This window comes from Channa argus, chromosome 22 (assembly GCF_033026475.1).
Source record: "Channa argus isolate prfri chromosome 22, Channa argus male v1.0, whole genome shotgun sequence".
Classification (NCBI taxonomy): Eukaryota; Metazoa; Chordata; class Actinopteri; order Anabantiformes; family Channidae; genus Channa; species Channa argus.
The window spans coordinates 12,411,360-12,427,171 of NC_090218.1; the positions used below are offsets into that span (position 1 = coordinate 12,411,360).

General features: G+C 40.2%; 1 protein-coding gene across 1 annotated transcript; it reads right to left on the bottom strand.

The window, feature by feature from the left end:
• Nucleotides 1-12,709: 12,709 nt before the first annotated feature.
• On the bottom strand, nucleotides 12,710-15,650 carry mrpl22 (mitochondrial ribosomal protein L22). The gene is made up of 7 exons (XM_067491969.1): nucleotides 15,546-15,650; nucleotides 15,416-15,458; nucleotides 14,525-14,660; nucleotides 14,310-14,375; nucleotides 13,915-13,992; nucleotides 13,684-13,753; nucleotides 12,710-13,026 (listed from the first exon to the last, which is right to left on the bottom strand). The coding sequence occupies exons 1-7, from the start codon at nucleotides 15,568-15,570 to the stop codon at nucleotides 12,818-12,820; spliced, it is 627 nt and encodes a 208-aa protein (XP_067348070.1). The 5' UTR covers nucleotides 15,571-15,650; the 3' UTR covers nucleotides 12,710-12,817.
• Between the last annotated feature and the right edge of the window lie 162 nt (nucleotides 15,651-15,812).

Sequence of the window (15,812 nt, forward strand, 5' to 3'; positions counted from 1 at the left end):
TTTAGTCTGATGGGTGAGTTGAGATGAGAAAATCCATAGTCTCCAAGTCCCTCACCTGAATAACTGTGTATGGTATGTAATGTAATGTAACCGTAATTTATATAGCGCTTGACAACAATCAGGGATTGACCCTAGCACTTTAAAAAACCATGAAACATTAATGATTAAAAATATACTTACTACAGTCCCACTTGATGAAAAGGCCCAAGCCACTGATCTTTCTGTAATTGCAGATAGGCAGAGGTGGAAAAATGGTTTACAGCTGTTTTAAGATGCTATATGATTGCAAGCTGAGCTAACGTCTTAACAATGATAGTGACGGTTCTGAGCAATATTTTTAAAATGTTTAATATTTGCAACTGACAGCAGCAACAGCAAGTGTTATGAATTGTAACTAGAACGTTACCTGAAGGTTTGTGCTTCTCCATCCAGGATCTCACCCTAAATCTGTGCTTTGTTCATCATTTTTGTGTTCTTTTTAGCAACAGTTGCCGTCTTTGCTAAACCCCGATCACCACCATATTTGTTTTGGCTTTTGGGGATTTTCTTAACTGCGGTGAATTCAGGAGGATTTTTACTGTTTAGCAACTCATTCCAGAAGCAAAACTGTTTAGTACTTGTATCAATACTATGTATCGGCCAGTACTCAAACCTAAGTACTGGCGGCCTCTAGCTCTAATTAATATTTTATGTAAACAATGCATGTACATGTGATTAGAAAAGGCATCATGCTGAAAAGCCAGGGACTGAAAGCATTAAAGAAAAGGACATTTTAAAAACCTTGTCCGCCACCCGTCATCATGGGGAAAGAAACCTTTGGGTGCAATCTAGCTGGTGGAGGTGAACGTAGCTGAATGTCTTCTTCACAGGATCAATTAAGTGTTGAAATCACATCAGAGCAGTGGATCAATCTTCCAACCAGAGTTTCCCTTAGTTCTGCAAAGCCTTTTAGCTTCCATCAGCTCGCTGTTTTGGTTTTCTGGCACACATTCCCGCCTTTTCCCTCACTGTCATTAGACCTCATTGCTACTTGCAGCAGCTCTTTACAGTTTTTTCCATTTGCTAAAAGGCCTTTAATGAAATTGGGATCCACTTTTTTCAAAACAGTTAGCACACGTGGTATTTAAGCATCCAGACAGTCTATGTGACAAATTATACTTGATAATTGTCTCTGTTTTCTGCTGTAGTGAAATTTTCAGCATTGAACAGGTGTGTATTCGTTTCGGGTATTTTCTTATTCACACGTTCATATAGTAAAATTTGTTTGGGCTTTTTATTCGCTTTGAGTTAGTTTCATCTTTCAGTTTGAGTGATGAGGTTTAGCAAAGTCTGCTGCTCAACACAGACACCAAAATAACTAAATTCAGGCACCAAGTGGTTTCCATTTGTTTTGGATTAGTTTCTTATCTGCACCGTACAGATGGATCCAACAGTGCAGACGCATTCAAATTTTTGTTATTTTTGATTCATGAGGTTCTCAAAATTGGCTCAGCTTGGACACAGGAGACACACAACTCCATTATGAAGAGCCACTGATTGTGAATTACATTTGGAATCGTAGCTAATTCTGCCTTTTTTAAAAGTAAAAATGCTCTTTTTAACAGTTCGCCACGAACAGGAACAAACACATCATTAAATCAGCACTGTCATCGTCATTATGAAACTCAGTTTGATGCCAACATTTTCCATTAAAAAAACATGCACCCATTCGGGCCCTTGAGTTCCCCCGGTGCACGAGTACGACGCTAACCGCGGTCGCAGTGCACGCCAACCTCAGGGCCGTTTTCAAAAAAATACTATTAAAAAGTAATAATGATGAAGTTGGCTCCAAGCAAAGGCACTAAGCGCTTTAAAAGCTTTCCATTGTCTAATAATACAATTTCCAAATCAATATTTCATCAACTGGATAGAAGTGCAATGCTCCTTGTTAATAAAGAAGCTTTGGCTCAGAGGAAGGAGTTAACGGTTAGTGTTGGAGATCTTCAGGCAGGAGGGTGGGTGTCTATGTTTCACCTGGCCTTCACACACACACACACTCACACACACACTTGGAGGACACTGCATTGACTTACATTCATTTCCTGGTGACATATCCTCCTGTAACCCTCACCTTAAACCAGGTCATCGGTGATTTCCATTTTGAAGACCTGTTTCTTTTTTGTCTTTAAGGAACAAAGTGGGACTGTGATTTAAACAGATTAACTGTATATGTCCATGCACACACACACACACACACACACACACTCGTGTATATACACCTTCAAAAGCTAAATTCTTGACACACACCATACAGCAAGACACACACACACACACACACACAGACAGACCTGGCCCTCCCTTGATTGTTTCTGTGTTTATGGGCCATTTTATGACCGGAGAGTCTCTGATCTTCAGAGTTGATGGGCATCGGGTGACTTTCCCCAAGGCAACAGCGAGAAACAAATGCAGGGTATCTCAGACTTTACTGACAGAGGAGGTGCAGCTGCAGCACTAACAACACTGTAAATACAGAGTGAGATTCAGAGGAGACTGAGCTCACACAGACAATGTAGGCATCACATTCAAAGAGATGGTTTCGATGAAGGTAGAGTTAAACCAGTGTCTGAATGCTGAGAATATTTGAGTCTGATTGGCTGGAATGGGGTTGTTGCATAATTTTAACATAACCACACAGCTCTTAGGTGTCATCAGAAATATTATATTCCTCACTAGAAGGATACTTGTACTGTAGACAATAATATAATGATGCTGATCATAGTGACATACTGAAAACACTCTGGAAAAATGTGCAGGATAATATAAACACAATGGGGAATTTATTATTTCTCTCTGTGAAGTCAGGGTCAGCAGATCCCTCGTCGTGGCCTAATTCCACCACCGCGCTTGTGCACATCATACATACATCATGTTTCTCTATAATTACCCATGTTGTCTGGTGGTAATGATCATCAAATGGCTTGTAACCTAAAGCACGACGAATGGTTTGCGGCAGCACAGGTGCCTTTCATTAAATTGATGTTGTCTCAAAGGAGAATTACTGTATTTGAATATTTTCAAAGACTTTTGAAGCTGGGAAGCTAATGCGTGGACGCACACTTATGTTGAAATCAAAGGTTTTGAGTTTGAATGCCTTTAGCAAATTGTACCGTTTGAAAACTTACTGACTACTTCCTGTTTCTCTCAGCTGTTATGGTCACCGATTAGAGAAGTCAGGAGCCTCACCACAGCCGTATATTCAGCCTTTTTTGTTAGAATAAATGTCACTAAATACTAAATATTCATTTTTGAGCTTTGTTATAATCTAACCAAGAGGCAATATGCTCATGCACACATACACATACGTCCATGTGTCCTTCTCTACTCCATGTATTTACCCAAATAGTAAATGGTCTGCTTATGTAGTACTTTTACCAAAAGTCTTTTACAATGTTGCTTCTCATTCAGCCATTAACACACATACACTTACAATGGCAGCCGCCATGCAATGGCTCATCTGACCCACTAGGAGCAACTCAGGGTTCAGTGAGTTGGCCAAGGGCAATTCAACACGTAACCAGGAGGGACGGGGAGTCGCACAACTGATCCCATGGCCCGTGGACGGCTACCTTAGCTACTGACCTACGGCCACACAATCCCGAGCAAATTCTTGGGCACAACTTCTGTATTTCCAACTAATGTTGCTGAGTAATAAATGACATTGTATGCATGGATGGATTACCAAACTGCCCTACCAGGCACAAACCCAGGGGCCCGACAGGTCACGGGGCTGCTGGACCAGAGCCGCTGTTTGAAGGATGTTGTTTTGTGTGTGTGTGTGTGTTAATATTTGTTCTGTTAAAAGCCACACAATGACAACAAAGAGACAAAAATTACCAAAAAGCAACATAATGACCACAAACAAGTTGGAAAATGACCAGAAAAAGACACGTAGGGACTACAAAGGACATGACGTCCTCATTTGTAGTCATTTTGTGTGACTTTCAGTCTTGGGCGCTTATGTAGGAAGCACGATGGGACCTTTACCTGTTTGTGCAGGTGCCTAAATAAACCATCCACAAACTTGCTTCTTTCTGCATATTTTTAAGGTTTTCATCCCGATTTGTTTTTCATGTACGTGAAACCTTCGCCAACTATATCAACTGCTCTCATATAAGTTCAAACAGTGATTTGTGCATTTATTTTGATTCAGCTTTAGGTGCATCTGAGCAGAGATGCTTCACTGTGGGGTCGGGCATCAATGCAAATACAGTGGTGCTTGATATTTTGGGCTGTGTACCTGGACATTTGATTAGTTCTTGTACAGCTGTAATGAAATATTGGAATGCACAAGTTTGCACAGTTTGACTATTGCAGAAAGTCAATTTTACTGTTAGTCTTTAATAGTAGTTTCCTCAGGCTGCTGCACATCATCACTGCACTACACGGCTCTGTGCTGAGAGCTGCATCACGCATGACAAATTGAAAAATTGAAATTCATCTTGATGAATTGGCGAACATGCAGCACACATACCCAGCAGGATTGTGTCAGATTGGTTTTCCCGCTTCTGTGTTTGATGTGGGATGTGATCCGTTAGAGGAATCTGGAGACATGTTAAGGGGAAGCCATCCGCAGTGGTCTGTGAAACGTGATTCTCAGGCTTTGAGCTGCTGCTGAAGCCTCTGACACCCTGTTTGGAGCAGAGTGTGATGGATTTAGATGTGATGCAACAGTGACACCCAGTGCACCAAAAATGCAGGAACGACACAGATCACCAAGAGTTAACAGTGCTGGGTCATGAAAACCTCCATGACTAATCCACATGAAAGTGATTTCTCACAGTAATACAAATACATTAAAGTCTAAGTACAGTGACTTTTTAATATGAGCACCCGTACATAACTAATCCTTCATTATTTCAAGTATTTCTCAAGTATTTGTATTTACATTTTCAGTTGTGTCTTTTCTCTGAACTTTGAAAAAAGGCTGCAGACCTGCAATTGTTGTTCCTCGTACTTTGTTTTCTTTGATCTGTTGAAAGGAAGAAAGTTGGTGCTTCTCAGCACCCACACAAGCTGCAGTGTTTCTGAACAAAGCAGTAACACAAATGCTTGACGGGCTGAACCCAGATCTGCAGACCTGTACCTACAGTACTAGGGGTCGGGGACAAAGACACAGCCTGTGAATGGTGTCTTTATTAGTAACTATACGTGACAGTATGCCTAAAGAGTCAGAACTTTAGGAACACGACTCACAATTGTGACCAAAAGCCGTCGTGCTGCCATGTTTAATGAAAGACTGGCTGGTTGGAACATACTGAGCCGAGTAGGATGGAAATGAGATTCAGTCCCTCAAGTTCAACTTAAACGTTTACACATTAAAGTGTGTTTGATGTGGACTTTGTAGTTTTGTCTGACGACACGCACAATCGCATGTTGTCATTCAACCGCCGGCTGTATAGGTGTTGTCCAGCAAACATAGTGGGCAACAGCTCTCTTATCCAGATTTATGGCTGGTTTCATTAGACGACCAAAAGTCTGACAATCCAGAGTTGAGCCTAGGATGCAGAGATCCATGTAGATGGTGGTTTGGTTTTTCTCAAAATGTCAAAGAACCCACTCACTGTTTCAGTCACACCTTAGACCTTGTCCTTACATACGGCATTGAAACTGATAATTTAACAGTATTTCCTCATAATTCCCTTCTGTCTGACCATTTTTTAACAACATTTGAATTTACAATAATGGACTATACAGCAGTTAGGAAAAAAAAAATCACTACAGCAGGTGCTTAAGTGAAAAAGCTGTGAACACATTTTCTGTCATCATTTGCTTCACCATGTGTCAATACAATGGAAAGTAGCCACCTTAATGTTTTTCCTGCACAAATAGATTATCTTGTTGATAATTCTGCAGCCTCACTACAAGTACAATACTCGATAGTGTTGTCCCTCTGAAAAAGAAGGCAGTAAACCAGAAGAAGCGATCTCCATGGTGTAGTTCACAAACACGCAACATAAACCAGGAAACACAAAAGTTAGAAAGGAATTGGTGTTTCAGAATCTCATTTAGCCTGGAAAAACACTTTAGAAATGTACAAAAAAAGTCCTCTGTAAGCCCAAAACAGCATAATAATCATTACTGGTAAAGGAAAACGAGAGCAACCCTTGGTTTCTGTTCAGCACTGTAGCCAGGCTGACTAAGAGCCAGAGTTCTATTGAGCCTACTATTCCCTTAACTCTGAACAGCAATGACTTCATGACTTTCTTTAAGAATAAAATTGTATCTATTAGAGAAAGAATTCACCAGATCCTCCTCCCAAATATTACAGATAGATCTTCATGTACAGCAGTGCTAGAGTCATCGATAAGGCCCCACTCCCTGTTAGACTGCTTTTTACCCATAGATCTCTCTGAGCTAACTTCAATTATTACCTCATCTAAACCAACAACCTGTCTGCTAGACCCTATTCCAACTAATCTGCTCAAGGAAGCTTTACCCTTAATAGATACATTCATATTAGATATCATCAATCTATCTTTAGAAACCACAGGCCTATAAGGTAGCTGTAATTAAACCACTACTTAAAAAACCCTGTCTTGACCCAGGTGTCTTAGCCAATTACAGACCAATATCTAATCTCACCTTTATTTATAAAATCCTTGAAAAAGTAGCTGCAAAACAATTATGTGATCACCTTCATAGGAATAATTAGTATGAAGACTTTCACTCAGGATTTAGAGTTCATCATAGTACAGAAACAGCACAGGTAAAAGTCACCAACGATCTTCTCATGGCCTCAGATAATGGACTAGTCTCTATACTTGTTCTGTTAGATCTTAGTGCTGCATTCGATACCATTGATCACGACATTTTATGACAGAGACTGGAACATGAAATTAGGACTAAAGGAACTGCACTAGGTTGGTTTAAATCTTTCAATTTGTTCATGTTAATGATGAATCCTCCATGCACACAAAGGTTAGCTATGGAGTTCCACAAGGCTTTGTGTTAGGACCAATACTTTTTACTTTATATATATATATATATATATATGTCTACTTTAGGCAACATTATTAGAAAAAAGCTGATAAATAAAATTTCCATTGCTATGCTGATAATACCCAGCTCTATCTATCTATGGAACCAGATGAAAAAAATAAATTAATCAAGCTTCAAGCCTACAAGACATAAAGGCCTGCATGTCCCAGAACTTCCTACTTCTACACTCAGACAAAATTGAAGTAAAAGTATTTGTGCCTAAGAATTTTAGAAATATGCTGTCCAACCACATCGTTACTCTAGATGGGGTAACTCTGGCCTTCCCATTAAATTTAGAATAGAATTTAAAACCCTGCTTCTTACATATAAAGCTCTGAATGGTCAGGCTCCATCATATATAGAAGACCTCATAGCACCATATCATCCCAGTAGACCACTTCGATCTCAGAATGCAGGCCTACTTGTGGTTCTCAGAATTTCCAAAGGTAGAATGGGAGGTAGAGCCTTTAGCTATCAAGCTCCTCTCTTGTGGAACCAGCTCCCAGTTCAAATTCAAGAAGCAGACACCCTCTCTACTTTTAAGTCTAAGCTCAAAACCTTCCTCTTTGATAAAGCTTATAGTTAGTTATAGTCATGCTGCTACAGGCTTAGACTGCTGGGGGACCCACCCCCCGATGCACTGAGCTCCTTTCCTCCTCTTGACCCTCTAAAAAAACTCTTCACTCACCCCAACCGGTCAAGGCAGATGGCCATCCACCCTGAGCCTGGTTCTGCTGGAGGTTTCTTCCGTTAGAGGGAGTTTTTCTTCTCCACCGTTGCCTAGGGCTTGCTCAAGGGGGAATTGTTGTGCTCTCTCTATACATCTTTATAGTCTGGACTTTATTCTGTAAAGTGCCTTGAGACGATTTTGCTGTAAATTGGTGCTATATAAATAAAGTTGAGTTGAATTGAATTGAATTATTTACAGATCTTGAGGAGGAAAAGATGTGAAAAGATGAACTCTTGAAGTCTTTTGTGGCTGCGGTGGAAATTGTCTTGCTTTATCAATTTTGAAACTTTATTAACTAAACTGTCAGATGTGAATTGTGAATCAGATGGTAGTACAAACAGTGAATCATACAGAGTTTTAAATGTGCCGCTTAAGCTGAAGGTAGCCATCAGATGTTGTTCTGCTTCTCATCAGGCATTGGAATTGCAGAAAGGCCTCTCATCCACAATATCTGTATTTTACAAAAACAAACAATTTACATTTGACAAAATAAGTCAAAATCATCACTATACCTATGGGCTAGTAGGTACCTGCTCCATTGGATCAATAGGTCATTGTCATGAGATACAAGTGAGAAGGTGAGGTTCAGGAAAAGATGGTGGTTTGAATTTAAATACACAATTTGAGTGAGTAAGGACATGAACTGATGTCTTTTGTTTCAGCTTCAACCTCCTTCGTAAATTTTACCACGTCTAAACTCCGTCACCAAATGCCCCTCTGGTGCCTGACAGATGTTCCAGTTTACCACACGACTTGCTTAAAACAAACATGGTAGCAAGGAGTGAAAAAACGATTCAATGGCCTGATAAAACAAAACATGGCCGACATAATTTAAAGGTAAACACTTTCCCAAGAATGGAAGCATCATCCTTTCCGCCCACAAGGTAGATTTAATCCCCAAAGAGTTCAATTGAAGGATTTCTCCTCTTTAGGCATCTGCTGTTAGAATTTTGACAACAAATCAACTAAACTCCTGAACTGCAAGAACAACAGGACAGGAGCTCCAGTACTTTCCTCTCTGCTACTTTCCTCCTTTGTTCTTCTTTAAAAAAACAGATGCATCCCTGTCAGTAAGATAAAGAGGGAGAAAGAGGAGAATGGAGCTTTATTGGAGGCCGTCCAGACAACTAACAAAGTGTTTCATGTCTGGATTTGTTTCTCAAGGGCAAAGCATCCAGCGGCAGCCAGCAGGCAGCCTTCTCTGTGGTGTTTGTGCCCAAGATTTAATTTGGGAGCTAACACCATTTTGCGGCTTTCGTTCTCGGCACGCCGCTACCACAGAGAGACAAAGAGAGGGGAGAGAAAAAAAAACCAAACAGAAAATGGAAAAGTGAAAAGCAAATGAATGACACCCTGAGGCACTCCCCACTCAACTGGCTTCTGATTTCTATTTGTTTCTCAATCGGAGGCTGTGCTGGGCCACCCGCTGTAACTGACATTAGAAACAAATGAAAGGAATCAACGTGACATCCCATTCTGTTTTCCAGGTGTGTTTGTGAAGCACATACACTTGTGTACAATATGCACAATTTCACCCATCATGAATTCCGTGCAGTTAATTCCCTACACTGGTAGCACATTCTCTGGTCTTGTTGCAGCATGAGCTCATGCTTGGATAGAGACAATGCATAATTCACTTCATGTAACCACTGAACTCCGCCATGGTGCCCCTGCAGAGGGATAGTGGGTGGCATCAGAGCTTTATGGAAGCTTAGTTTCTCATTTTTGATCACTAATTTATGTGAGTTCTCATGAAAACCACAAAGGAGTAAAATAAATGTTTCAACACGCCAGCGACTCATAGCAAAACACATTTGGATTCTGTAATGGAGTGTTAGTTTTACAAGTACTTAAAGTGTGTGCGGTGGTTATAAAACAATTTTTAAATGATTTGCTGTCTGCATATTTGCTGATGGAGGGCATCACGGTGGTGAAGTGGTTAGCACTGCCGCCTCACGGCTACAAGGTCCCCGGTTTGAATCCACCCACCGGCTGTGGCCTTTCTGAGTTTGCATAGATATGTATGTTAGGTTAATTTGTGACTCTAAATTGCCCGTAGGTGGGAGCGTGATTGTGAATGGTTGTCTGTCTGTGTATGTCTCTCTGTGGGCCCGAGAAAGACTGGAGTCCTGTCCAGGTTGTACCCTCCTATGACAGCTGGCTGCAGACCCCTTGACCCTGAACAGGATATGTGGTTAAAGATAATGATGGGTGCTGACCATTAGAATCTACAATAAATGGACAAAAACTAGTAAAACTGTGGCTGCCATTCCCATTACACTTCCCTCTGACTGAGCTATGTCAAAATATCTCTCTATTGCTTGTTGAAAAATGCCTCCAAATGACATCACTTGGAGGAACATTCAGTTCCGATCATGTCATCTCATTGCCCCTTCTATGGAGTTTATAGTCATGGTCATCCTATTTTTCCAGAGCTCCTCAACATGACATCACCTGAACTGCTAATGTTGAGAAACACCACCGGATGATGTCATCTGGAGGAGTTTTTCAGCTGGAAGCCCTTTAAGGTATTAGCCATCATTGCAGTTTAACGAAATGTTACGAATAAAGTTTATGACAAGAGCTAAGAGATTGGATGCCCACACCCACACACACACAAATGGCACAGTATTGTCACATGCATTAATCAGCAGAATTGCTGCTTTGCTAAAATAGAAAGCTCAGGTGGAATCTGAGCCTCTTAGGTTTATTGGCCGAGGCTTTGCCAAACATTCTTCACTTAATGTCAGTGTGTATCTGGGCGTCCACGGCCGCCTGGTGAAACCAGTCATCTGTCCAATACGAACTAATTGGTGGCGACATTACACACAAGTAAACTCTGTGTGTGTGTGTGTGTGTGTATGTTGGTATCTTTTCTTTGTATGATTACAAGGAGGGTGGTTTGAAAGCAAAATTGAGCCAGTATTTTCAGTTATGGTGATATCATCAGACACTGACTTATATTACAGGTGTGTTCAGTTTCAAAATAACTCACCCCGCCCCCCCGATCATTGCAAACAGACAAAAGTTTGTACATTTTGCCAAAACAACAAATTTTTTAAGTGGGGCTGAATACTTTTGACTATAGAAACGCCACAGGTTTGAGGTTGTATAGAAGCGCATTATCAGTTTTTGTCAGCTCATTCGTATGGTTTAGTAGGTCCTTATTCTACCTATCAGTAGGCACAATAGGTCCTTATCATGGGCAAATGTGTGCTGAGCTTTAGTCATCACAGTTACAGAACCAAATGCTGAGCTTTTTATATTTAGCCACTAAACATTTATCAGGCACAAAAACTGGATGCTTAGCAGTTAAGCACATTAATAGTTTCCTAATAGTTTGGAAAAAGGTTGTGGTTTGGTTAAAGTTGCAATTGACCCAAACATTGACCCTAGGTTTGAAACAGTAAACAAACTGGTGTTTGTTTTGCTGTGTTTTTTATGTTAAATATGTTTTAAGTCTAAAATGAGTTTAGATTTTCTTTAGCAACTTTAAGGAATTATTTTTTTATCAATTGATATATACGCGTTAAATAAATATGTATCAAAAGAGTCAATCCAGCTTTCTTCAGGCTGTAACGCAGCTTTATTGAAATGTAAATACATGTTCTGCTGAAGGGTTTAGTGATGTTTGTGCCTAAGGAGTCAAACCAGGTGAGCAGGAGACTGTGATGAAGTGAATAAAAAAAAAAAAAAAAAAAAGCAGGATAATGAAGTGTTTTACTTTTTTCAGTCTGTGCTGCTTTGTGCTGGGGGACAGCGTCATCCTTCAATCTCAGATTGGGGGCACTTGTTTGCTAAAATTGGGGCCAGTAGATGGCTTTTTTTTTTTGGAAACTACACAAGGCTTTGGAGGGACCTGGTGATGGGCAGGAACACAAGCTGGGTCACTGCATCAGGAACAGGAAATTAAAGGGCTAATCAGATCATCAGAGACCAAAGCTCAGGATGACGAGACTGTAACCTTAGGAAAACAACCCCCCTCCCCCCTCGAAAAAAAAAGTTTAGTTTGTTTTCTAATGTGTTTACTTTTCCTGCCAATTACACGTAATACAATAATACAAGGACACAAGGGAAAAATACTGATACTATTACTGATAGGAAAGCATTAAATAAAGTGGGGAGACGTAATGGGAGGTGTAAACATAATTACTATAGTAGTTTTCATATTACATCCATGAACAATACTGTTTTACACTGCTGCTACATGGGAAATCTCATTTTTAGAACATGAAGTTCTTTGAAGACTCTGAGCAAAGCCAGTCACTCCCAGCCTTTTGTTTCCTGCATTTTCAGAAGGCAGCTGTCTGCAGAGCTGAGGTCCAAGTGAAGGGATTAACAGGGAAGAACAGTGAAGCTGACAGGTTTGTACCCAGGAGAGGAGTAGTGGTGACTGCTGTCATACCAACACAATGACAAAAACCATCACCGGGAAGCTGCGACAGCGTGACACACACTTGGGCTTCTGTTTGTGCGACAGCTCTGTGGCGCAAAGCTGTTTTCCTAAGGCGCAGTGGGATTTTTGTGGTGTTTAGGTGACTTCTAGTGAGGAGAGGCCCAGTACCAGGAGCCATTTTATTATGGAAGTGCTGCAGTGGTTTTCACTTGCTATGATTCCTTAAGATGTATTAATTATGATTATTGTTCATCCAATTTGTTGCATACAACATAAATTATGCAGTAACATTTTAAATGAATTGGCCCTGCTGTTCCACTTATTAATGAGACACTGAAAAGCATGTTTAGATTAGCTTAAATGGTCAATGGTGGATAACTTACAATAAAATTTGTCCTTCACCTTATTGCTCTAAGACCTGAAAGCGCTTCACTTAACTTTCCAACTACTGCAGCCAACTCAGAATGGAGATGAGGACGATGTAAACCTTGTAAGTCTTAAATAAAGTGACATCACTTTAACTCTGTGGACACAGTCAACATTACTTAAACAAATATACGTGAAAAAACATTTTCATTACTCATTTATTTATTTACAAAATTCAAATGACTGACACACACGCGCACACACACACACACACACACACACACACAGAACGTCCGTTCTTTTTTGGTCTACAAACTGTGGATGATGGTTCGGTTCTTCAGGCTCTGGACGTACTCTTTGGCCTGGTCAAAGCTGGTCCGCTCCTCTTTCTTGGGTGGTGCACCCTCCACGAGCTTGACGAAGTAATGGCAGTAAACTTTGTCCATGATGCCAAACATGCCACGGCCGTGGTAACGGATACGCTTCAGGTACTTCCCTTTGCCTGAGAAGGACTCAGCTGCAGGAGGGAACACGGGGCGATGAGAGGAGGGAATGAGATAAACAGAAAGAGAGAGATAAGGAAAAGTACAACACATTCAGTTGGTAAAGGTGACTTTGAATAAACACAGGATGAAATCACAACGACGCTCGGACTTATCTGTAATAACTGTTGCTACTCTATAAAAATGACTCACTCTGAACTCAGAGGAGATCTGCTGCTTTGAACATAAACTCATTACCTGCACCAACTGAAGGTCAATTTTCCAACTCACAATGTTATTCTCTTGCTTTTGGCACAATGGCTGACGCCATGTGAAGATAATGAGATTTCTGACAAGCTATGGAAAAGTTTGTCATTTGCAAGTCTATTGAACAAGTTCCAAAGTCTACAAAACCAAATAAATAAGGCTTCAACAACAAATCTAAATATTTAAAATACAGAACAGATATTCTCTCTAACCACAAGGTTGCTAGTGATCTTGTCTGTTTTTTTTTTAGTCTTTTTAGTTTACAGGTTGTGGGAAAAAATTAACAAAATGCTGCTTTCAGGTATAAATGTTTTGGTAAACTTTACCATCATTAACAACTCACATTAGCCACCGTGTTAACTACAAATAAATAGATCTATCAAAAGATGCGTGTGAACCACATGTTAAAGTCCAAAATGACTTACCTACATACAGGTTGGATTTGTACTCTACATTATGATTCTTAACTGCCATCTCTTGAGCTTCAAGAAGGACCTGAAATAAAAGGGACAAAGTTTGCTTTTGCTCATATATGGGAAGACAAACAAAGGACGGACCCACAATAACTGAATCAATTAAACACGAGCAGTGGAAATGGGAATGTCTCATTCATTTGTGGAGGCAGAGTTAATTGTCATGGACATGCAGCTGCACACCTCCTTCATGATCTTCGCCCCTTTCTTGTCATTGAACTCCAGCTGTGCGATGGCCTCGTCAATGCTCAACCCTCGGATCTGTGGAGGACAAATGAACTGTGAGAGGAAACCAACTAGAAGAAGCTTGTGTTCTGTAGTTCAAGACCGCAAAGTCATTCTTTGGCTTTTTAGATTAAAACCTGTCTTTCATCTCCATTATTATTGTTCTGTCCCTTCAGCTCACTGTTGATGGCAGTGAGTCGGCTGAATTGAGTAAATATAAAAAGAGATTTCTGAAGCTGCAGCTTCAAGCATTTCACAGGAGTTGACTCTCCAAAACAATACAATAAGAGTGGATAGATATTATACTGACTGATGCTGCTACAGAAAAACAAAATCCCTGTTGAAGGTTTTACCATTTTAGCCAGGTACCACATCTTGTCTTTGCTGTACTTGATCTGCCTCCGACTGTGGTGGATCTCCTGTGGGAAAGAAAGCAAACCGGTCACATTGTTTCATGTCTGACTAAAGCACTACAGTAACTGTTAAGTCCTTATATGATTAGAGTGAACAGGGCATCCCGTCCCTCTAGTCTTCACGTTCTGGACACGGAACAGGCAGAAAGACTCACAGCTGGTCTGCGAGGCTCATCTGGCAGCTGAGGTGGATACACTTTAAGGTTCTGCCTCTCCCAGTGTTTGGATTCCAATGAAGCACTAGTGTGGACACATGAAAGCTGCTGAGGGCCCACTTCTAGAACCTTTAGTCTGGAGAGAAGACAACAGCAGAATATTATTACTCGTTTCAGAAATGCAGCAATTTGTTAAAACCTCTGCATATTCCATATAAATAATGATCCTGCAGAAACCTAAAATGTTCATGTGTTAAGTTTAATTCAAGTACAGATCCACTTCAAAACCCTGATTATTGACTAAGTACTGTGAAAAATCATCAACATCCATTTAATTTCCTATGTTTACTTCTTGACCCTTAGTAGCAATAAAAAAGCAAATGTTGGAGTTGGACATTAGAGAAATGAAAACATTTTAAGGAGGAAAAAAGGCAATTGGAAACTCATTTGACACGAGTTGTAAACTGCAAACCATTTGTTCTACCAGCTGGCTAATAATATATTGTATAGTAATAAATCTTTTTCGCTGATATTTATTTAAGCAAAATCAACATAAAAAAATGACACATACCTCAAAATGGTACACATGCTGTACCAAGTTCCTCCCTAGCTTTTTTCAACATTATTATTCCTGTCTAAGTAATTAAGTGATTTTCATTGAATTATTTTTTATTTGGCAGCAGCATGTGCGACTAAATTAAACGAGACTGGAAAACAAACTAAACAAACGTCTTGGCATAATAACTGTTATGTAATAAGATTAAACATGTATGAGAAGTTCAGAAAGCGATGAGAGTTGGATTTGTCCTTCTGCAGTGACAGTGTTAAGCTAACGACAGCTAAGCTACAGCTGTGGCTATGAGAGATGCTGTCCAGTGTCATTGAACTTACCTTGAGTGAAACAGCCCAGATAGGTTCTTAACAAAGGTGATACCTGGAAACAAGCATAACAACGTCAAACCACCACGAGCACACATTTTATGTCACATAATACCCGATTTGTGAAAGGTTAGAATCTCACCACGTCCTGCCATTGTAGTCGCCATGTTACATTTTCACGACGCAACCGTTTTCGCTTTACGGTAGTAATATTAAAGTCGTTAACAGTTTCCCTAAACGTTTTACAGTCCAGTTTACTAAATATTTGGCGTTGTCACGAGGCGGATAACCAATTGGTTTTCGTATATGTTAGCCTTTAACAACATTGGTAATGTTTTGTGGTACAATTTTCAAAACTCTTTTTCTATAGCAAACTCAAAGCGTTGTTTGTCCCAGCTAGGATTCCGTA